The 24450-nt window shown below is 48.2% G+C and overlaps 2 protein-coding genes across 2 annotated transcripts; both read right to left on the reverse strand.

Moving 5' to 3' along the window:
* Positions 1 to 2246: 2246 nt before the first annotated feature.
* Positions 2247 to 3317, reverse strand: LOC138355820 (zonadhesin-like). The gene has a single exon (XM_069311354.1). The coding sequence runs from the start codon at positions 3315 to 3317 to the stop codon at positions 2247 to 2249; it is 1071 nt and encodes a 356-aa protein (XP_069167455.1).
* An 11797-nt stretch (positions 3318 to 15114) lies between these two features.
* LOC138355821 (mucin-2-like) lies at positions 15115 to 24161 on the reverse strand. Its single transcript, XM_069311355.1, has 3 exons — positions 24088 to 24161; positions 17209 to 19397; positions 15115 to 16835 (listed from the first exon to the last, which is right to left on the reverse strand). The coding sequence occupies exons 1-3, from the start codon at positions 24159 to 24161 to the stop codon at positions 15115 to 15117; spliced, it is 3984 nt and encodes a 1327-aa protein (XP_069167456.1).
* Positions 24162 to 24450: the final 289 nt, after the last annotated feature.

Here is a 24450-nt window from a genome sequence, read left to right on the forward strand (position 1 = left end):
CCAGGACTGACAGAAACGTCGTCACATAAGGGTCCAGGACGGACAGAAACGTCGTCACATAAGGGTCCTGGACGGACAGAAACGTCTTCACATAAGGGTCCAGGACGGACAGAAACGTCGTCGTCCCTTCACTGTCTAGTGTGTGGTGTTACTCCCACAATAGTGTTAACTGACCAGTGTGAGAGTTGCTTTTTGTGTGTTGTTCACATGCACCCGGACCCTCCTGGACACCTGCCATATTGTTCACATACACCCGGACCCTCCTGGACACCTGCCATATTGTTCACATACACCCGGACCCTCCTGGACACCTGCCATATTGTTCACATACACCCGGACCCTCCTGGTCACCTGCCATATTGTTCACATGCACCCGGAGCCTCCTGGACACCCGCCATATTGTTCATATACACCCGGAGCCTCCTGGACACCTGCCATATTGTTCACATGCACCCGGAGCCTCCTGGTCACCTGCCATATTGTTCACATGCACCCGGACCCTCCTGGACACCTGCCATATTGTTCACATGCACCCGGAGCCTCCTGGGCACCCACCTGATCACCCGCCATATTGTTCACATACACCCGGACCCTCCTGGACACCCGCCATATTGTTCACATGCACCCGGACCCTCCTGGACACCCGCCATATTGTTCACATACACCCGGACCCTCCTGGGCACCCGCCATATTGTTCACATACACCCGGACCCTCCTGGACACCCGCCATATTGTTCACATACACCCGGACCCTCCTGGACACCCGCCATATTGTTCACATACACCCGGACCCTCCTGGACACCCGCCATATTGTTCACATACACCCGGAGCCTCCTGGACACCCGCCATATTGTTCACATACACCCGGACCCTCCTGGACACCCGCCATATTGTTCACATGCACCCGGACCCTCCTGGACACCCGCCATATTGTTCACATGCACCCGGACCCTCCTGGTCACCCGCCATATTACAATCACTGTGTGCAATAAACAATATTCTTGCAGTCAATATAATGCTCAAGCGAACTCGTTGATCAAGCCGTTGCATATATTAGTAGACTGTAGTTTTGCATGCGATATGTTGGTCAAGTAAGCTGTTATGGTGGATGTGATGTACCGAGCATGCATGTTGGTTAGAGATCATGCAACCTGAGATGTTGCAGCTGATGTGCTGATCATGCAAGCTGTTAGTGCAACTCAGGTGTTCTAGTGTATGATATTAACTGAATGCAAGAATATGTAGAACTAGCCACATATAAAACCAAGTCACATATGCTACTCACCCCCCACATCACACACCAAGCCCGGAGCCATTAACTATTAACGGGACAACTTTACGAAACCTGTACATCTTTCCGTGATCTTGGCGGCTGTGTTTACACTTATTAAACCCTTCACAACTTGGGCACTTCACAAGACAAGGTTGTTATTGTTGTAAACAACCTGGCAGACCTGCCGAGCTCATGACCTGATTAATGCTCACTAGGGCGCCATCACTGAAGAAAGATCTACAGGTTTCGCAAACAGACATGTAAAACTTGAATGGATCTTAACCGAAGTTAATTCACAATCGTCGTCTATCAAGTGCTTGTGAGTGGCTGAAGTCTGAACATCAGCGAGGGAACTTTGTCCATGTTAACAATGGCCTAGTTCGACCCTTAACTCGGCCCGGCCTAGTTCGACCCTTAACTCGGCCCAGCATAGTTACTGACTGAGTTACTGGCATAGTTACTGATCGTAAGTGACATAGTTACTATCCTTAACTCGGCCCAGGATAGTTAATGACTGAGTTACTAACCGTAACTAACATAGTTATTATCCCTAACTCAGCCCAGGATAGTTACTGACCGTAAGTGACATAGTTACTGACCGTAAGTGACATAGTTACTGACCGTAAGTGACATAGTTACTATCCCTAACTCATCCCAGGATACTAACTATCGGTCCACTTCTCAAATACATTTTACTACCAAAATTCTCTAATAAAAAGCCTGTATTATAAATCCTGGAAAGCTGTTAAAATATGTCATATTAAACCCGGATAACTAACTTCGCTCTACTGAAAAATGTATACAAATTAAAAAATAAGAATTATTTACTCATAGTGCTCATTTAATGCCATATTTTCCTCAGTCTAAATTTCTTCATGAGTTGGACTAATGGGACGGTCTTGACTCATGACAAAAATGATGCTTTTGAAAGCATATGCTTAAAGCTTTTTTTTGTGTGTTATGCTGCACTTGTCAGGGCCGCAGAGTTGTTAATTCCTGACTTGATATTACTGGTCGTGTTGGAGCGACGACTAGTCGTGTTGGAGCGACGACTAGTCGTGTTGGAGGGACGACTGGTCGTGAAGGAGGGACGACTGGTCGTGCAGGAGGGACGACTGGTCGTGCAGGAGGGACGACTGGTCGTGAAGGAGGGACGACTGGTCGTGCAGGAGGGACGACTGGTCGTGAAGGAGGGACGACTGGTCGTTCTGGGGCGACGACTAGTCGTGTTGGAGCCACGACTGTTCGTGTTGGAGCCACGACTGGTCGTGTTGGAGCTACGACTGGTGGTGCTGGAGCCACGACTGGTCGTGCAGGAGGGACGACTGGTCGTGCAGGAGGGACGACTGGTCGTGTTGGAGCCTCGACTGGTCGTGTTGGAGCGACGACTGGTCGTGCAGGAGCCACGACTGGTCGTGTTGGAGCGACGACTGGTCGTGTTGGAGCGACGACTGGTCGTGTTGGAGCGACGACTGGTCGTGTTGGAGCGACGACTGGTCGTGTTGGAGCGACGACTGGTCGTGTTGGAGCGACGAATGGTCGTGTTGGAGCGACGAATGGTCGTGTTGGAGGGACGACTGGTCGTGTTGGAGCGACGACTGGTCGTGTTGGAGCGACGACTGGTCGTGTTGGAGCGACGACTGGTCGTGTTGGAGCGACGACTGGTCGTGTTGGAGCGACGACTGGTCGTGTTGGAGCGACGACTGGTCGTGTTGGAGCGACGACTGGTCGTGTTGGAGGGACGACTGGTCGTGTTGGAGCGACGACTGGTCGTGCAGGAGCCACGACTGGTCGTGCTGGAGCTACGACTGGTCGTACTGGAGTGACGACTGGTCGTGCTGGGGCGACGACTGGTCGTGAAGGAGCCACGACTGGTCGTGCAGGAGCCACGACTGGTCGTGAAGGAGCCACGACTGGTCGTGCAGGAGCCACGACTGGTCGTGAAGGAGCCACGACTGGTCGTGCAGGAGCCACGACTGGTCGTCCAGGGTTCATAGTACAGTTTAGTTTAGCCCCTGTGGGTAAAGTTGGTTTACAGTACATCTTAGTTTACAGTATTCTCTTGTCTACAGTAAACCCTCTGACTTATAGTATCAATGGTGTATACATTAACTCCTTCCCAGACAAACCTGCAAGTCTATTACCATGACAATAAAAATGTTTTCCTTACCGAATATATATTAAACTAATATCAAGGCATTAAACCTCGCCCTCCGACACCGCACTGGGCAGTCCAATTGTGATGGGTACTCCCCCATCCCGGACGGGTCCAAGCTGGAAACATGTCTCGACACGCCGGCCGCGACGCAGGTGGGGAGGGGGCGCCTCTCAGTCGACCCTTGACCTCCATCGAGAGCGGACGTACGATTGCTCTCTCCAGCATGTCATTTCAACTTAAATTACTTATTTTAGCTCAATGTCTCAATAAGTTTCTACCCTATATATACAAACTTTTACTATTATAGCTGTGCACATGAACACATGCTGATAGCTAATCTAACAACTGATTAAACAGGCTTACTGCCCTATGACGTAGGGCGCTCACTCCCTGGCCCTCAACATGGCGCTCACACAGGATGCCCATAAAATCGCAATAAGACTGCTCCAAAACCCTTCTTCTAGTCCTGACTTGAGTACATGGTGTCGCCCGGCAGGCTCCACACGGTGTCACCCGGCAGGCCCCACAACAGACATGCTTACTTCCTTCCTCTTGAAGGAGCACACAATTAGAGTTCTACTAAGGCGAAACCAAGACACTTCCAGGTCGCCTCTAATATATCCAAATCACAGCGAGGTACGACCATCTCTGATGACTCTGACCTCAAGTGAGGTCACGACCTCCTGCTAGCGTCACGTCACGTCACCAGAGTATCGACATCTCATTTCATGTCACTTATATAAATGCTCATCCTCTGCTCATATTCTTAAATAATTCACTGACGTTTATTATATAATTTCTTGCTGTGAGGTCTTCACCTCAGGTCCGGGAAGCACAATAACTCTCACAGGGAGACTCGTTCCTCCCAGGCTACATGGCGAGTTATAACATATTATACATAACATATTATACATAACATATTATATTATACATATTATTATTATATGGCAAGTTTGAAACAAAATTTTAAGTAAAATCTGTGCAATAGTTAACGATGGTGGCCTTGTAAGTGTGGATTTATCCCCGAAGTTCAAAAAAAAATTACGAAAAATATTTAGAATTATACAAAATTAGATTTTTTTAAATATATAAATAATAAATAGTGTAAATGATGATCAGTGAATATTCAATTAAAGAGTTTTGAACGATTTTGACAGCAATACAAAAAAATGTATTTTGTGAATTTAATACAATTCTGTGACATAATAGCTTCCTGTATAGCATGTATTTATAGCTGCATAAAACTGCATTAGCCTCTGCATAACATGTATTTAAAACACTTACCGAACAGCTGAAACAAAAATTATTAAACCAACAAAATGTAATAATTTTGTGCGTACCTATAAAGATAAAAGTTCAAATAATGTGGTGGAAAAAATCAACATAAAATATTTGTACTTACCAGACAAGATGAAAGGTGAAGTGTCGCTCGCGTCTGTCTGTAGGGAAAACAGTATGCTGTCACTCTTTTGACTCAAAAACAGTATGCTGTCACTCTTTTGACTCAAAAACAGTATGCTGTCACTCTTTTGACTCAAAAACAGTATGCTGTCACTCTTTTGACTCAAAAACAGTATGCTGTCACTCTTTTGACTCATAAACAGTATGCTGTCACTCTTTTGACTCATAAACAGTATGCTGTCACTCATTCGACTCATAAACAGTATGCTGTCACTCTTTTGACTCAAAAACAGTATGCTGTCACTCTTTTGACTCATAAACAGTATGCTGTCACTCATTCGACTCATAAACAGTATGCTGTCACTCATTCGACTCATAAACAGTATGCTGTCACTCTTTTGACTCATAAACAGTATGCTGTCACTCTTTTGACTCATAAACAGTATGCTGTCACTCTTTTGACTCATAAACAGTATGCTGTCACTCTTTTGACTCATAAACAGTATGCTGTCACTCTTTTGACTCATAAACAGTATGCTGTCACTCTTTTGACTCATAAACAGTATGCTGTCACTCTTTTGACTCATAAACAGTATGCTGTCACTCTTTTGACTCAAAAACAGTATGCTGTCACTCTTTTGACTCAAAAACAGTATGCTGTCACTCTTTTGACTCAAAAACAGTATGCTGTCACTCTTTTGACTCATAAACAGTATGCTGTCACTCTTTTGACTCAAACAGTATGCTGTCACTCTTTTGACTCATAAACAGTATGCTGTCACTCATTCGACTCATAAACAGTATGCTGTCACTCTTTTGACTCAAAAACAGTATGCTGTCACTCTTTTGACTCAAAAACAGTATGCTGTCACTCTTTTGACTCATAAACAGTATGCTGTCCCTCTTTTGACTCATAAACAGTATGCTGTCACTCTTTTGACTCATAAACAGTATGCTCTCCCTCATTCGACTCAAAATCAGTATGCTGTCACTCGACAATACTTACCTAGGCTTCTTAAACACACACTGGGGGGTCCATAAACACACACTGGGGGTCCATAAACACACACTGGGGGTCCATAAACACACACTGGGGGTCCATAAACACACACTGGGGGTCCATAAACACACACTGGGGGTCCATAAACACACACTGGGGTCCATAAACACACACTGGGGTCCATAAACACACACTGGGGGTCCATAAACACACACTGGGGGTCCATAAACACACACTGGGGGTCCATAAACACACACTGGGGGTCCATAAACACACACTGGGGGTCCATAAACACACACTGGGGGTCCATAAACACACACTGGGGGTCCATAAGCACACACTGGGGGACTATAAACACACACTGGGGGTCCATAAACACACACTGGGGGTCCATAAACACACACTGGGGGTCCATAAACACACACTGGGGACCATAAACACACACTGGGGGTCCATAAACACACACTGGGGGTCCATAAACACACACTGGGGGTCCATAAACACACACTGGGGGTCCATAAACACACACTGGGGGTCCATAAACACACACTGGGGGTCCATAAACACACACTGGGGTCCATAAACACACACTGGGGGTCCATAAACACACACTGGGGGTCCATAAACACACACGGGGGGGTCCATAAACACACACTGGGGGTCCATAAACACACACTGGGGTCCATAAACACACACTGGGGGTCCATAAACACACACTGGGGGTCCGTAAAACCACACTGGGGTCGTGTGCCCCCCACAAGGTACCAGACGTGCAGCTGCTGCAGCAGGCTAGGGGGGTTATCTTGAGGTTATCTTGAGATGATTTCGGGGCTTTAGTGTCCCCGCGGCCCGGTCCTTGACCAGGCCTCCACCCCCAGGAAGCAGCCCGTGACAGCTGACTAACACCCAGGTACCTATTTACTGCTAGGTAACAGGGGCATTCAGGGTGAAAGAAACTTTGCCCATTTGTTTCTGCCTCGTGCGGGATTCGAACCCGCGCCACAGAATTACCAGTCCTGCGCGCTATCCACCAGGCTACGAGGCTCCCAGGGTTCTGCCCCCCGCGCCAGCAGGCTAAGGGGGTACTGACCCCCGCGCCAGCAGGCTAAGGGGGGGGGGGGGGTACTGCCCCCCGCGCCAGCAGGCTAAGGGGGGGTACTGCCCCCTGTGCCAGTAGGCTAGGGGGGGTACTGCCCCCCGCGCCAGCAGGCTAGTGGGTGGGGGGGGTACTGCCCCCCGCGCCGGAAGGCTAGGGGAGGGGGTACTGACCCCCCCCGCCAGCAGGCTAGGGGGGGGGGGTACTGCCCCCCCGCGCCAGCCAGCCACCAACCCTCACTCCGTCGTCACCCAAACGACCCATTCAACAATTATGTCTTCTTAATCACTATTTGTTTACGTGAACATTCACAACATTTTATACTAGAATTTTGCGTATAGTGAGGCTTAGGTTAGCTTAAGTATTTAAGTTCAGAAATAAGTTTGAAGGTTACTTGCAACATATGCAACTTAGACGGGTCCTGCAGTTGTCGTTGTAACCCGTCAGCCGTCAACGCTCGCTCAGGCAACACTCCGCCCTAAAGACGTATGCAACAATGTCAACATATTATATATTCAAAATTTGGCATTTTATAATACATAAATTAACACTATTATATATTTGATATTTGGTGTACAGTTAGGCCTAAATTAAGTTAGCAATATCAGTTGCAAATGTCAGAAATTCTGGCATTGTCACTCGGTAAAACTTAGCAATTGCAACTCAGTATAACTTAGTCATAAGCAGCATAACTTAAGAAGTATTCTGTGCAAGGCTTCCAGTGATATATCTTCTATATATATATATATAATTATATAATTATAGCGATATATAACGCGATTTTTTACCAAATTGAATTCAAAATCACTATGGGATGGTTCACTATGGTCGGGGATGGTTCACCATGGTCGGGGATGGTTCACCATGGTCGGGGATGGTTCACCATGGTCGGGGATGGTTCACCATGGTCGGGGATGGTTCACCATGGTCGGGGATGGTTCACCATGGTCGGGGATGGTTCACCATGGTCGGGGATGGTTCACCATGGTCGGGGATGGTTCACCATGGTCGGGGATGGTTCACCATGGTCGGGGATGGTTCACCATGGTCGGGGATGGTTCACTATGGTCGGGGATGGTTCACCATGGTCGGGGATGGTTCACCATGGTCGGGGATGGTTCACTATGGTCGGGGATGGTTCACCATGGTCGGGGATGGTTCACTATGGTCGGGGATGGTTCACTATGGTCGGGGATGGTTCACCATGGTCGGGGATGGTTCACCATGGTCGGGGATGGTTCACCATGGTCGGGGATGGTTCACTATGGTCGGGGATGGTTCACCATGGTCGGGGATGGTTCACTATGGTCGGGGATGGTTCACTATGGTCGGGGATGGTTCACCATGGTCGGGGATGGTTCACTATGGTCGGGGATGGTTCACCATGGTCGGGGATGGTTCACCATGGTCGGGGATGGTTCACTATGGTCGGGAATGGTTCACCATGGTCGGGGATGGTTCACTATGGTCGGGGATGGTTCACCATGGTCGGGGATGGTTCACCATGGTCGGGGATGGTTCACCATGGTCGGGGACGGTTCACTATGGTCGGGGATGGTTCACCATGGTCGGGGATGGTTCACTATGGTCGGGGATGGTTCACTATGGTCGGGGATGGTTCACCATGGTCGGGGATGGTTCACTATGGTCGGGGATGGTTCACTATGGTCGGGGATGGTTCACCATGGTCGGGGATGGTTCACTATGGTCGGGGATGGTTCACCATGGTCGGGGATGGTTCACTATGGTCGGGGATGGTTCACTATGGTCGGGGATGGTTCACCATGGTCGGGGATGGTTCACTATGGTCGGGGATGGTTCACCATGGTCGGGGATGGTTCCCTATGGTCGGGGATGGTTCACCATGGTCGGGGATGGTTCACCATGGTCGGGGATGGTTCACCATGGTCGGGGATGGTTCACCATGGTCGGGGATGGTTCACCATGGTCGGGGATGGTTCCCTATGGTCGGGGATGGTTCACCATGGTCGGGGATGGTTCCCTATGGTCGGGGATGGTTCACCATGGTCGGGGATGGTTCACTATGGTCGGGGATGGTTCACCATGGTCGGGGATGGTTCCCTATGGTCGGGGATGGTTCACCATGGTCGGGGATGGTTCACCATGGTCGGGGATGGTTCACCATGGTCGGGGATGGTTCACCATGGTCGGGGATGGTTCACCATGTTCGGGGATGGTTCCCTATGGTCGGGGATGGTTCACCATGGTCGGGGATGGTTCCCTATGGTCGGGGATGGTTCACCATGGTCGGGGATGGTTCACTATGGTCGGGGATGGTTCACCATGGTCGGGGATGGTTCACTATGGTCGGGGATGGTTCACCATGGTCGGGGATAGTTCCCTATGGTCGGGGATGGTTCACCATGGTCGGGGATAGTTCCCTTATGGTCGGGGATGGTTCACCATGGTCGGGGTTGGTTCACCATGGTCGGGGATGGTTCACTATGGTCGGGGATGGTTCACTATGGTCGGGGATAGTTCCCTATGGTCGGGGATGGTTCACCATGGTCGGGGATAGTTCCCTATGGTCGGGGATGGTTCACCATGGTCGGGGTTGGTTCACCATGGTCGGGGATGGTTCACTATGGTCGGGGATGGTTCACCATGGTCGGGGATGGTTCACCATGGTCGGGGATAGTTCCCTATGGTCGGGGATGGTTCACCATGGTCGGGGTTGGTTCACCATGGTCGGGGATGGTTCACCATGGTCGGGGATGGTTCACCATGGTCGGGGATGGTTCACCATGGTCGGGGGGTGGTTCACCATGGTCGGGGATGGTTCCCTATGGTCGGGGATGGTTCACCATGGTCGGGGATGGTTCCCCATGGTCGGGGGGTGGTTCACCATGGTCGGGGGTGGTTCAGCATGGTCGGGGGATGGTTCACCATGGTCGGGGATGGTTCCCTATGGTCGGGGATGGTTCACCATGGTCGGGGATGGTTCCCTATGGTCGGGGATGGTTCACCATGGTCAGGGATGGTTCCCCATGGTCGGGGGGTAGTTCACCATGGTCGGGGATGGTTCAGTATGGTCGGGGATGGTTCACCATGGTCGGGGATGGTTCACCATGGTCGGGGGTGGTTCACCATGGTCGAGGGTGGTTCACCATGGTCGGGGATGGTTTACCATGGTCGGGGGATGGTTCACCATGGTCGGGGATGGTTCACCATGGTCGGGGGTGGTTCACCATGGTCGGGGATGGTTCACCATGGTCGGGGGTGGTTCACCATGGTCGGGGATGGTTCACCATAGTCGGGGGATGGTTCACCATGGTCGGGGATGGTTCACCATGGTCGGGGATGGTTCACCATGGTCGGGGATGGTTCACCATGGTCGGGGATGGTTCACCATGGTCGGGGATGGTTCACCATGGTCGGGGATGGTTCACTATGGTCTGGGATGGTTCACCATAGTCGGGGGGTGGTTCACCATAGTCGGGAGATGGTTCACCATGGTCGGGGATGGTTCACCATGGTCGGGGATGGTTCACCATGGTCGGGGGATGGTTCACCATGGTCGGGGATGGTTCACCATGCTCGGGGTTGGCTCCCCAAGGCTAGGAGATAGGACGTGTGATAGGCTTTTCAAGATCTCTTTGGTAACCCATCCAGTTATTTGCCAGAGCAAACGGGAATTAACCTGAGTGAGTGTGACTCAACAAATACCCAAAAGATAATAAAGCAGGAAAATAATATCCATATAATCAATAAAACTAATTTGAAAGTAATGAAATAAACTAAAATTAATAAAAAATTAAAAAAATAATTTGCATAGTTTTGTTGGTCAGAACATGACAAGAAATCCCCAGCGCGGACAGCACGCTGGACTTGTGATCCTGTGGTCCTGGGTTCGATCCCAGGCGCCGGCGAGAAACAATAGGCAGAGTTTCTTTCACCCTATGCCCCTGTTACCTAGCAGTAAAATAGGTACCTGGGTGTTAGTCAGCTGTCACGGGCTGCTTCCTGGGGGTGGAGGCCTGGTCGAGGACCGGGCCGCGGGAACACTAAAAAGCCCCGAAATCATCTCAAGATAACCTCAAGATAACTTCATGTGTTTGGTAAACTGTGGATATTGAGCGGGTGTTGACCAAGAATAGAGACATTACCAGCGGGTGTTGACCAAGAATAGAGACATTGCCAGCAGGTGTTGACCAAGAATAGAGACATTACCAGCGGGTGTTGACCAAGAATAGAGACATTGCCAGCAGGTGTTGACCAAGAATAGAGACATTACCAGCGGGTGTTGACCAAGAATAGAGACATTACCAGCGGGTGTTGACCTAGTATAGAGACATTACCAGCGGGTGTTGACCAAGAATAGAGACATTACCAGCGGGTGTTGACCAAGAATAGAGACATTTCCAGCGGGTGTTGACCAAGAATAGAGACATTACCAGCGGGTGTTGACCAAGAATAGAGACATTACCAGCGGGTGTTGACCAAGAATAGACACATTACCAGCGGGTGTTGACCAAGAATAGAGACATTACCAGCAGGTGTTGACCAAGAATAGAGACATTACCAGCGGGTGTTGACCAAGAATAAAGACATTGCCAGCGGGTGTTGACCAAGAATAGAGACATTACCAGCGGGTGTTGACCAAGAATAGAGACATTACCAGCGGGTGTTGACCAAGAATAGAGACATTACCAGCGGGTGTTGACCAAGAATAGAGACATTACCAGCGGGTGTATCTGCATTAATAATGAGATCAGTGAAATATAGCATTTTCCGGTCTGCATATGTAGCCTTCATGTAGACTATCATTTCCACCGTGTACTCCTACTCACCCACGCACGCAAAGGCAAGCTTGCACACTCATAATTTCAATCCCACCTCCCCCCCTCCCTTCTCCCCAATCACAAACGCACACACGCAAATCTTTACACATTTTCTGGAAGGTTGAGAGGCCGGGGCCACAGAGCTGAAGGTCAACCCTCGCAAGCAGGAGTAGGTGAGTACACACACATGAAAGAGAGGAGGAAGAACAATGATAATGGAAAAAAAATCATGTGAAATATACATGAGGAAAGTTTCCCCTGAAACTTTCCCTATTTTTCCTATTTTTCCCTATTTTCCTTCAGTCCAAATTCGTTGTGGCTCATCCAAACTGTTCTCACCAGACTGTTCTCACCAGACTGTTCTCACCAGGCTGTTCTCACCAGACTGTTCTCACCAGACTGTTCTCACTAGACTGTTCTCACCAGACTGTTCTCACCAGACTGTTCTCACCAGACTGTTGTCACCAGACTGTTGTCACCAGACTGTTCTCACCAGACTGTTCTCACCAGACTGTTCTCAAAAGACTACTTTCACCAGACTGTTCTCACCAGGCTGTTCTCACCAGACTGTTCTCACCAGACTGTTCTCACTAGACTGTTCTCACCAGACTGTTCTCACCAGACTGTTCTCACTAGACTGTTCTCACCAGACTGTTCTCACCAGACTGTTCTCACTAGACTGTTCTCACCAGACTGTTCTCACCAGACTGTTGTCACCAGACTGTTGTCACCAGACTGTTCTCACCAGACTGTTCTCACCAGACTGTTCTCAAAAGACTACTTTCACCAGACTGTTCTCACCAGGCTGTTCTCACCAGACTGTTCTCACCAGACTGTTCTCACTAGACTGTTCTCACCAGACTGTTCTCACCAGACTGTTGTCACCAGACTGTTGTCACCAGACTGTTCTCACCAGACTGTTCTCACCAGACTGTTCTCAAAAGACTACTTTCACCAGACTGTTCTCACCAGACTGTTCTCACCAGACTGTTCTCAAAAGACTACTTTCACCAGACTGTTCTCACCAGACTGTTCTCATCAGACTGTTCTCACCAGACTGTTCTCACTAGACTGTTCTCACTAGACTGTTCTCACCAGACTGTTCTCACCAGACTGTTCTCACCAGACTGTTCTCACCAGACTGTTCTCACCAGGCTGTTCTCACCAGACTGTTCTCACCAGACTGTTCTCACTAGACTGTTCTCACCAGACTGTTCTCACCAGACTGTTCTCACCAGACTGTTCTCACCAGACTGTTCTTACCAGGCTGTTCTCACCAGACTGTTCTCACTAGACTGTTCTCATGAGACTGTTCTCACCAGGCTGTTCTCACCAGACTGTTCTCACCAGACTGTTCTCACCAGACTGTTCTCCCCAGACTGTTCTCATCAGACTGTTCTCCCCAGACTGTTCTCACCAGACTGTTCTCACCAGACTGTTCTCACCAGACTGTTCTCACCAGACTGTGTTCTCACCAGACTGTTGTCACCAGACTGTTCTCACCAGACTGTTGTCACCAGACTGTTCTCACCAGACTGTTCTCACCAGACTGTTCTCCCCAGACTGTTCTCATCAGACTGTTCTCACCAAACTGTTCTCACCAGACTGTTCTCACCAGACTGTTCTCACCAGACTGTGTTCTCACCAGACTGTTCTCACCAGACTGTTCTCACCAGACTGTGTTCTCACCAGACTGTTCTCACCAGACTGTTCTCACCAGACTGTTGTCACCAGACTGTTCTCACCAGACTCTTCTCACCAGACTGTTCTCACCAGACTGTTCTCAAAAGACTACTTTCACCAGACTGTTCTCACCAGACTGTTCTCCCCAGACTGTTCTCACCAGACTGTTCTCACCAGACTGTTCTCACCAGACTGTTCTCACCAGACTGTTATCACCAGACTGTTATCACCAGACTGTTCTCACCAGACTGTTCTCACCAGACTGTTCTCACCAGACTGTTCTCACCAGACTGTTCTCACCAGACTGTTCTCACCAGACTGTTCTCACCAGACTGTTCTCACCAGACTGTTCTCACCAGACTGTTCTCACCAGACTGTTCTCACCAGGCTGTTCTCACCAGACTGTTCTCACCAGACTGTTCTCACTAGACTGTTCTCACGAGATCGTTCATGAGGTAATTTTTCTGCAACATTGTAATTATTGCAGAAATATTACGATTACAATATTATCATTATTGCAATGATGATTATGGCAACAATTATTTATATAATTATGGCAACAATATAATTATTGCAATAATACGACTAATGCAAGAATACTGCAACACTATAATGACATCAACATTATCATTATTGTAACTCTACACGCTACAATGACCAACAATGAAACTTTATAATGATAGTAATATTGTAATGTTATAATTTTATAGTTAATGTAATATAATTATTGTATTACTATAAGAATTCCAATAATATGATGATTCGAATAATATAATTGCAATATGATAATGATTGCACTTATATAATTGTTCCAATATTATTATTATTATTGTAAAATATATTATAATCTAAAATAATTACTCTCAAGATTGCGTGGGAATTTTACCCTGAGCGTGGGAGTTTTACCCTCAGCGTGGGAATTTTACCCCCAGCGTGGGAATTTTACCCCCAGCGTGGGAATTTTACCCCCAGCGTGGGAGTTTTACCCTCAGCGTGGGAATTTTACTGCCAGCGTGGGAATTTTACCACCAGCGTGGGAATTTTACCCCCAGCGTGGGAATTTTACCCCCAGCGTGGGAATTTTACCCCCAGCGTGGGAATTTTACCCCCAGCGTGGGAATTTTACCACCAGCGTGGGAATTTTATCCTCAGCGTGGGAATTTTACTCTCAGCGTGGGAATTTTACCCCCAGCGTGGGAATTTTACCCCCAGCGTGGGAATTTTACCCTCAGCGTGGGAACCTCGACCAAGTTTCACCAAGCATTTACACAACATTTTCGAAACCTGTTTATCTTCTTTAATCCTGACATCTTGTTTACAGCTGTTAAACATTTTACGAACTTCAAAATCCCTGGATAGTACTGTTGTGATTAATCTCGTATAGGGCTTCGCTGCTCATAACCTGTAAAATAAGTGTAAATAATTTGTAAAATATGTCTCATTATAATTATTTTCATTTTGATTATTGCATTTTGCTCTATATATCAGCTCTAAAGTACAAGTTAGTCATATATATGGTTTTTATGTTATCTAAGTCACATGTTTAAGTCTTGAACTGCATCTAACAGTCATATGTTTAGTAATTAAAGCTCAAAATTTAGTCATATATGTAAGTGCTCAAATTTTCCAGCGCTCAACCCTGTGAGTGATGAAAGGTGTCAATAACTAAGTAACATTATCTCATAAGATTATTAAAATGATTAAATTGTTGCAATTTGGAAATTAAATCTGTCGCGCCTTTGATGAATTGTGTATCGTAATGTGATGAGTTTCATGGCTGTTGTTGCTGTTACTGTTGTGGGTGTTCCTGCTACTTGTGGTGCTACTGATGTGGGTGTTCCTGCTACTTGTGGTGCTACTGATGTGGGTGTTCCTGCTACTGGTGGTGCTACTGATGTGGGTGTTCCTGCTACTTGTGGTGCTACTGATGTGGGTGTTCCTGGTACCTGTGGTGCTACTGATGTGGGTGTTCCTGGTACCTGTGGTGCTACTGATGTGGGTGTTCCTGGTACCTGTGGTGCTACTGATGAGGGTGTTCCTGGTACCTGTGGTGCTACTGATGTGGGTGTTCCTGCTACTGTTGTGGGTGTTCCTGCTACTTGTGGTGCTACTGATGTGGGTGTTCCTGGTACCTGTGGTGCTACTGATGTGGGTGTTCCTGCTACTTGTGGTGCTACTGATGTGGGTGTTCCTGCTACTTGTGGTGCTACTGATGAGGGTGTTCCTGGTACCTGTGGTGCTACTGATGTGGGTGTTCCTGCTACTTGTGGTGCTACTGATGTGGGTGTTCCTGCTACTTGTGGTGCTACTGATGTGGGTGTTCCTGCTACCTGTGGTGCTACTGATGTGGGTGTTCCTGCTACTGGTGTGGGTGTTCCTGCTACTTGCGGTGCTACTGATGTGGGTGTTCCTGCTACCTGTGGTGCTACTGATGTGGGTGTTCCTGCTACTTGTGGTGCTACTGATGTGGGTGTTCCTGCTACCTGTGGTGCTACTGATGTGGGTGTTCCTGCTACCTGTGGTGCTACTGATGTGAATGTTCCTGCTACTGGTGTGTGTGTTCCTGCTACTTGTGGTGCTACTGATGTGGGTGTTCCTGCTACTTGTGGTGCTACTGATGTGAATGTTCCTGCTACTGGTGTGTGTGTTCCTGCTACTTGTGGTGCTACTGATGTGGGTGTTCCTGCTACTGATGTGGGTGTTCCTGCTACTTGTGGTGCTACTGATGTGGGTGTTCCTGCTACTTGTAGTGCTACTGATGTGGGTGTTCCTGCTACCTGTGGTGCTACTGATGTGGGTGTTCCTGCTACTGGTGTGGGTGTTCCTGCTACTGATGTGGGTGTTCCTGCTACTTGTGGTGCTACTGATGTGGGTGTTCCTGCTACTTGTGGTGCTACTGATGTGGGTGTTCCTGCTACTTGTGGTGCTACTGATGTGGGTTTTCCTGCTACTTGTGGTGCTACTGATGTGGGTGTTCCTGCTACCTGTGGTGCTACTGATGTGGGTGTTCCTGCTACCTGTGGTGCTACTGATGTGGGTGTTCCTGCTACTTGTGGTGCTACTGATGTGGGTGTTCCTGCTACCTGTGGTGCTACTGATGTGGGTGTTCCTGCTACCTGTGGTGCTACTGATGTGGGTGTTCCTGCTACTTGTGGTGCTACTGATGTGGGTGTTCCTGCTACTGATGTGGGTGTTCCTGCTACCTGTGGTGCTACTGATGTGGGTGTTCCTGCTACCTGTGGTGCTACTGATGTGGGTGTTCCTGCTACCTGTGGTGCTACTGGTGTGGGTGTTCCTGCTACCTGTGGTGCTACTGATGTGGGTGTTCCTGCTACTGATGTGGGTGTTCCTGCTACTGATGTGGGTGTTCCTGCTACCTGTGGTGCTACTGGTGTGTGTGTTCCTGCTACTTGTGGTGCTACTGATGTGGGTGTTCTTGCTACGTGTGGTGCTACTGATGTGGGTGTTCCTGCTACTTGTGGTGCTACTGATGTGTGTGTTCCTGCTACTTGTGGTGCTACTGATGTGGGTGTTCCTGCTACCTGTGGTGCTACTGGTGTGTGTGTTCCTGCTACTTGTGGTGCTACTGATGTGGGTGTTCTTGCTACGTGTGGTGCTACTGATGTGGGTGTTCCTGCTACTTGTGGTGCTACTGGTGTGTGTGTTCCTGCTACTTGTGGTGCTACTGATGTGGGTGTTCCTGCTACTTGTGGTGCTACTGGTGTGTGTGTTCCTGCTACTTGTGGTGCTACTGTTGTGGGTGTTCCTGCTACTGATGTGGGTGTTCCTGCTACTTGTGGTGCTACTGATGTGGGTGTTCCTGCTACTGGTGTGGGTGTTCCTGCTACTGATGTGGGTGTTCCTGCTACTTGTGGTGCTACTGATGTGGGTGTTCTTGCTACCTCTGGTGCTACTGGTGTGGGTGTTCCTGCAACTTGTGGTGCTACTGATGTGGGTGTTCTTGCTACCTGTGGTGCTAATGATGTGGGTGTTCCTGCTACTTGTGGTGCTACTGATGTGGGTGTTCCTGCTACCTGTGGTGCTACTGATGTGGGTGTTCCTGCTACCTGTGGTGCTACTGATGTGGGTGTTCCTGCTACTTGTGGTGCTACTGATGTGGGTGTTCCTGCTACCTGTGGTGCTACTGATGTGGGTGTTCCTGCTACCTGTGGTGCTACTGATGAGGGTGTTCCTGCTACTTGTGGTGCTACTGATGTGGGTGTTCCTGCTACTGGTGTGGGTGTTCCTGCTACTGATGTGGGTGTTCCTGCTACTTGTGGTGCTACTGATGTGGGTGTTCCTGCTACTTGTAGTGCTACTGATGTGGGTGTTCCTGCTACTTGTGGTGCTACTGATGTGGGTGTTCCTGCTACCTGTGGTGCTACTGATGTGGGTGTTCCTGCTACTTGTGGTGCTACTGATGTGGGTGTTCCTGCTACCTGTGGTGCTACTGATGTGGGTGTTCCTGCTACCAGTGGTGCTACTGATGTGGGTGTTCCTGCTACCTGTGGTGCTACTGATGTGGGTGTTCCTGCTACCTGTGGTGCTACTAATGTGGGTGTTCCTGCTACCTGTGGTGCTACTGATGTGGGTGTTCCTGCTACTTGTGGTGCTACTGATGTGGGTGTTCCTGCTACCTGTGGTGCTACTGATGTGGGTGTTCCTGCTACTTGTGGTGCTACTGATGTGGATGTTCCTGCTACTGGTGTGGGTGTTCCTGCTACCTGTGGTGCTACTGATGTGGGTGTTCCTGCTACCTGTGGTGCTACTGATGAGGGTGTTCCTGCTACTTGTGGTGCTACTGATGTGGGTGTTCCTGCTACCTGTGGTGCTACTGATGTGGGTGTTCCTGCTACCTGTGGTGCTACTGATGAGGGTGTTCCTGCTACCTGTGGTGCTACTGATGTGGGTGTTCCTGCTACTTGTGGTGCTACTGATGTGGGTGTTCCTGCTACTTGTGGTGCTACTGATGTGGGTGTTCCTGCTACCAGTGGTGCTACTGATGAGGGTGTTCCTGCTACCTGTGGTGCTACTGATGTGGGTGTTCCTGCTACTTGTGGTGCTACTGATGAGGGTGTTCCTGCTACTTGTGGTGCTACTGATGTGGGTGTTCCTGCTACTTGTGGTGCTACTGATGTGGGTGTTCCTGCTACTTGTGGTGCTACTGATGAGGGTGTTCCTGCTACCTGTGGTGCTACTGATGTGGGTGTTCCTGCTACTTGTGGTGCTACTGATGTGGGTGTTCCTGCTACCAGTGGTGCTACTGATGTGGGTGTTCCTGCTACTTGTGGTGCTACTGATGAGGGTGTTCCTGCTACCTGTGGTGCTACTGATGTGGGTGTTCCTGCTACCAGTGGTGCTACTGATGTGGGTGTTCCTGCTACTTGTGGTGCTACTGATGAGGGTGTTCCTGCTACCTGTGGTGCTACTGATGTGGGTGTTCCTGCTACTTGTGGTGCTACTGATGAGGGTGTCCCTGCTACCAGTGGTGCTACTGATGTGGGTGTTCCTGCTACTTGTGGTGCTACTGATGTGGGTGTTCCTGCTACCAGTGGTGCTACTGATGTGGATGTTCCTGCTACTGGTGTGGGTGTTCCTGCTACCTGTGGTGCTACTGATGTGGGTGTTCCTGCTACCAGTGGTGCTACTGATGAGGGTGTTCCTGCTACTTGTGGTGCTACTGATGTGGGTGTTCCTGCTACCTGTGGTGCTACTGATGAGGGTGTTCCTGCTACCAGTGGTGCTACTGATGTGGGTGTTCCTGCTACCAGTGGTGCTACTGATGTGGGTGCTCCTGTTACTTGTGGTGCTACTGATGAGGGTGTTCCTGCTACTTGTGGTGCTACTGATGTGGGTGTTCCTGCTACCAGTGGTGCTACTGATGTGGGTGTTCCTGCTACCAGTGGTGCTACTGGTGTGGGTGTTCCTGCTACTTGTGGTGCTACTGATCTTGATACTGTCAACAGCACTTATACCCCTTATACTTTGTTCCAAATAAATATTGTAATACATTATATAATGGGGATATTAATTTCACACTTAAGATCATCATCAATATACGTATGTACATATATACGTATGTACATTTCCATTATTCTACTTGCCACTGTGGCCAGTTCCTTTATCAGTCTCTTCCTTCCTCCCTCCTTCCTTCTCTGTTTCCCTGCGTCTACCCCTATTTCTTCCCATTAGTTTAATAGTCCCTGATCTCATCCTCAGCTTACTCTGCCATCCATTGTTTGATCCCTATTTTTCTTCCTATTTATCTCCCTATTTCTTACACTCTTTTCCTCTCATTTAACCTCTTTTCCTACTGTTCTCTCCCACTTCTCTACCTACGTCTCTTCTCTACGTCCCTCCCTTCCCTCCTTCTCCCTACTCTGCTATCCACCCCACCTCCTCCTTCCAAGAATCGTAACTGTCGTCTGGTGATTTATCTTTATTTCTGAAAACCACTAACGATGATATCTTCTTTATCCTATGATCTGTTCTTCATCCCATGATATCCCTCCTCATCCCATGATATCTCCTCTCTCCTATGAGCTCCAATAACCTGGTCTCCCATTCCTCTCGTAATCCGTGTGAGCAGCATCTTCATCTCCGAGGTAAACATCTCAGAGATTCATCTCAGATGCTGCGAGAATGTATAAATTTCACAGGTTATATATATATATGCAGTTCATGTTTAATGTCCCTGTTACGTGGTCGCATCCCCTTGCCTATCCTCAGTCCTCCTATTCCTGCCCTATTCCCATCTTCCTCCATCTGTCCCTCTCTTGCCCTAGCCTAAGCTCTCCCTCTCTTGCCCTAGCCTAAGCTCTCCCTCTCTTGCCCTAGCCTAAGCTCTCCCTCTCTTGCCCTAGCCTAAGCTCTCCCTCTCTTGCCCTAGCCTACGCTCTCCCTCTCTTGCCCTAGCCTAAGCTCTCCCTCTCTTACCCTAGCCTAAGCTCTCCCTCTCTTGCCCTAGACTAAGCTCTCCCTCTCTTACCCTAGCCTAAGCTCTTCCTCTCTTGCCCTAGCCTAAGCTCTCCCTCTCTTACCCTAGCCTAAGCTCTTCCTCTCTTGCCCTAGCCTAAGCTCTCCCTCTCTTGCCCTAGCCTAAGCTCTCCCTCTCTTACCCTGACTGTTAACTACAATGTTTATGTAAGATATAATTGCCTTTTTTTAATCTTCCTCTTCGCAAATGTTTCCTAGCCTTGTTATTTTATTTCAATATATAATCTAGAGTCCCCCTTGTATTTTTTTATTAATTTATATTCAATAAAGAACCAATATAGAAAATCATAATCCATTTGGTATAGTTATTTGATTCAATGCTATAAAATCTAATTTCATACTGGACACATATATATAATTAGGCGTGAACTCGACAACAAAATTGCGAAGGATATATAAGATGATCGTCCATCACAGTCTCATTGATCAAGGAGAATATTCAAGAAGAAAACATATTCTTAGCTCGTGGTAGTGAGACACCTGTGTGTCTCAAGGGCTCACCTGGGGAGACACAGGTAGTCAAATCAATATGAAAATAAATCGAAATCTATGAAAATTTAATTTATCAATGCAATCAGAAACATTAAAATGGATTTGTAACATATTTAGTATAGCGTGTGTTGCTTTTTTCGTGCATCAGATGGCGCTGTTTTATTTCAATAAAAAGCATGGTTTTACCTGTCATAGGTGAGGCATGTATATAGTAGGTATATAAAAACACGCACGTATGCGAATGCAACGTTGTGTCAAAATTTCAAAGCAATCGGTTAAGAGGTTTCGGAAATTTCCCTCACATGAAAAACAGTTTTTCAAAAAAGCATGTTTTTAACTTTTCACAGACGTGACATCTATATATTAGGTACATAAAAACACGCTCGTATACGAATGGAACGTTGTGTAAAATTTTCAAAGCAATCGGTGAAGAACTTTCAGAGATTAGCGACTTTGAACAAACGAACATTTACATTTTTATTTATATAGATTTAATAGATGTGAAAATAGCGGATTATATTTCTTCCTAACTCAGTACTTTAGTCTCAAATTATCTCATCTTATCGATCCTGAGTGAACATTACATTATAACTTACGCATTCGTCTTCGGGGTAATGTGAGAGGTGTGGGATGTACAGTGCCTTGAGTGTGCAAGATAATGATATCATCCCATGTGATATCATGAGATATCATGGGATGGTCGTGTTAGCTATCATGGGATATCATGGGATGGTCGTGTTAGCTATCATGGGATGGTCGTGTTAGCTATCATGGGATGGTCGTGTTAGCTATCATGGGATGGTCGTGTTAGCTATCATGGGATATCAAGGGATGGTCGTGTTAGCTATCATGGGATGGTTGTGTTAGCTATCATGGGATGGTCGTGTTAGCTATCATGGGATGGTCGTGTAAGCTATCATGGGATGGTCGTGTTAGCTATCATGGGATGGTCGTGTTAGCTATCATGGGATGGTCGTGTTAGCTATCATGGGATGGTCGTGTTAGCTATCATGGGATGGTCGTGTTAGCTATCATGGGATGGTCGTGTTAGCTATCATGGGATGGTCGTGTTAGCTATCATGGGATGGTCGTGTTAGCTATCATGGGATATCATGGGATGGTCGTGTTAGCTATCATGGGATGGTCGTGTTAGCTATCATGGGATGGTCGTGTTAGCTATCATGGGATATCATGGGATGGTCGTGTTAGCTATCATGGGATGGTCGTGTTAGCTATCAAGAGATGGTCGGGTTAGTTATCATGGGATATCAGGGGATGGTCGGGTTAGCTGTCATGGGATATCAGGGGATGGTCGAGTTAGCTGTCATGGGATGTCAGGGGATGGTCGGGTTAGCTGTCATGGGATATCATGGGATGGTCGGGTTAGCTGTCATGGGATATCATGGGATGGTCGGGTTAGCTGTCATGGGATATCAGGGGATGGTCGAGTTAGCTATCATGGGATATCATGGGATGGTCGGGTTAGCTATCGTGGAATATCATGGGATGGTCCGGTTAGCTAGCATGGGATATCATGGGATGGTCGGGTTAGCTATCGTGGGATATCATGGGATGGTCGGGTTAGCTATGATGAGATGGTTGGTTTAGCTATCGTGGGATATCATGGGATGGTCGTGTTAGCTATCATGGGATATCATGGGATGGTCGTGTTAGCTATCGTGGGATATCATGGGATGGTCGGGTTAGCTATCATGGGATATCACGGGATAGTCGGGTTAGCTATCGTGGGATATCATGGGATGGTCGGGTTAGCTATCATGGGATATCACGGGATGGTCGGGTTAGCTATCGTGGGATATCACGGGATGGTCGTGTTAGCTATCATGGGATGGTTGGTTTAGCTATCGTGGGATATCATGGGATGGTCGTGTTAGCTATCATGGGATGGTCGTGTTAGCTATCATGGGATGGTCGTGTTAGCTATCATGGGATATCATGGGATGGTCGTGTTAGCTATCATGGGATGGTCGTGTTAGCTATCATGGGATGGTCGTGTTAGCTATCATGGGATAGTCGTGTTAGCTATCATGGGATATCATGGGATGGTCGTGTTAGCTATCATGGGATATCATGGGATGGTCGGGTTAGCTATCATGAGATATCATGGGATAAGTCACGATATAAGTGCTCCAAACATGCGACTATGTCAATCGCCTCGTTTACGCAAGATGCAACATTGATCAGAAGATGAGCCATCACAATACACAATATTCAGCTGGAAGCCCAACAAGAGGAGTCTAAACTGTGGCTCAAGAAGCCACAAGTTAAGACAGAAACCTTAAGATGATTTTTCACCCATAGGGTTGTAAACCCGAGGAACCGCCTACCCGCCGAACCCGCCCATAGGGTTGTAAACCCGAGGAACCGCCTACCCGCCGAACCCGCCCATAGGGTTGTAAACCCGAGGAACCGCCTACCCGCCGAACCCACCCATAGGGTTGTAAACCCGAGGAACCGCCTACCCGCCGAACCCGCCCATAGGGTTGTAAACCCGAGGAACCGCCTACCCGCCGAACCCGTAGAAGCCAAAACTCTATTGTGTTTTAAAATACAGCTAAAAGGGAGCCGGTCGGCCGAGCGGACAGCACACTAGACTTGTGATCCTGTGGTCCTGGGTTCGATCCCAGGCGCCGGCGAGAAACAATGGGCAGAGTTTCTTTCACCCTATGTCCCTGTTATCTAGCAGTAAAATAGGTACCTGCGTGTTAGTCAGCTGTCACGGGCTGCTTCCTGGGGGTGAAGGCCTGGTCGAAGACCGGGCCGCGGGGACACTAAAAGCCCCGAAATCATCTCTAGATAACCTGTAGATAACAGCTGGAAAAGATCATCAGGGGGAGGGCATTTGACAAGCCGCCGACATTCTGTCCTCGTCAAGGTCACTAGTAGTGGCCCACAGGTAAATAAAAATTACATAGTAATTAGTGGATCACGTGTTGGCATAATTATAAGTCAACAGCGTGTTACACTTGTCAATAATTTTCGTCTCATTCACTTTATTTAGTGCGGATACTTATTAAAGTAGCGCGGTGCTAGTTAATTACTTATGACACTTTTGTAAGTATGAGTGAGAGATAGTTTGTGGTTTGTTCTATCTTGAGTAGTGTGAGTGACTGCTGGAGCTGACTGGTAACATGACTGTGAGTGAATATATCTGACTGACAGACCAGTCCGGTGAGCGATACTTGCTGATATTATCGTTCACTTGGTAACGCGACGCGGGAGCTTGACAACGAGACATAGTTGCCATGTACCTACCTTGAGGTTACCTTGAGGTGCTTCCGGGGCTTAGCGTCCCCGCGGCCCGGTCGTCGACCAGGCCTCCTGGTTGCCGGACTGATCAACCAGGCTGTTGGACGCGGCTGCTCGCAGCCTGACGTATGAGTTACAGCCTGGTTGATCAGGTATCCTTTGGAGGTGCTTATCCAGTTCTCTCTTGAACACTGTGAGGGGTCGGCCCGTTCTCGCAAATTTAATAAGTCAATATTGACTTATTAAATATGTGCATAGGTGACATACTTAACATAATA

This window comes from Procambarus clarkii, chromosome 69, assembly GCF_040958095.1.
Source record: "Procambarus clarkii isolate CNS0578487 chromosome 69, FALCON_Pclarkii_2.0, whole genome shotgun sequence".
Classification (NCBI taxonomy): domain Eukaryota; kingdom Metazoa; phylum Arthropoda; class Malacostraca; order Decapoda; family Cambaridae; genus Procambarus; species Procambarus clarkii.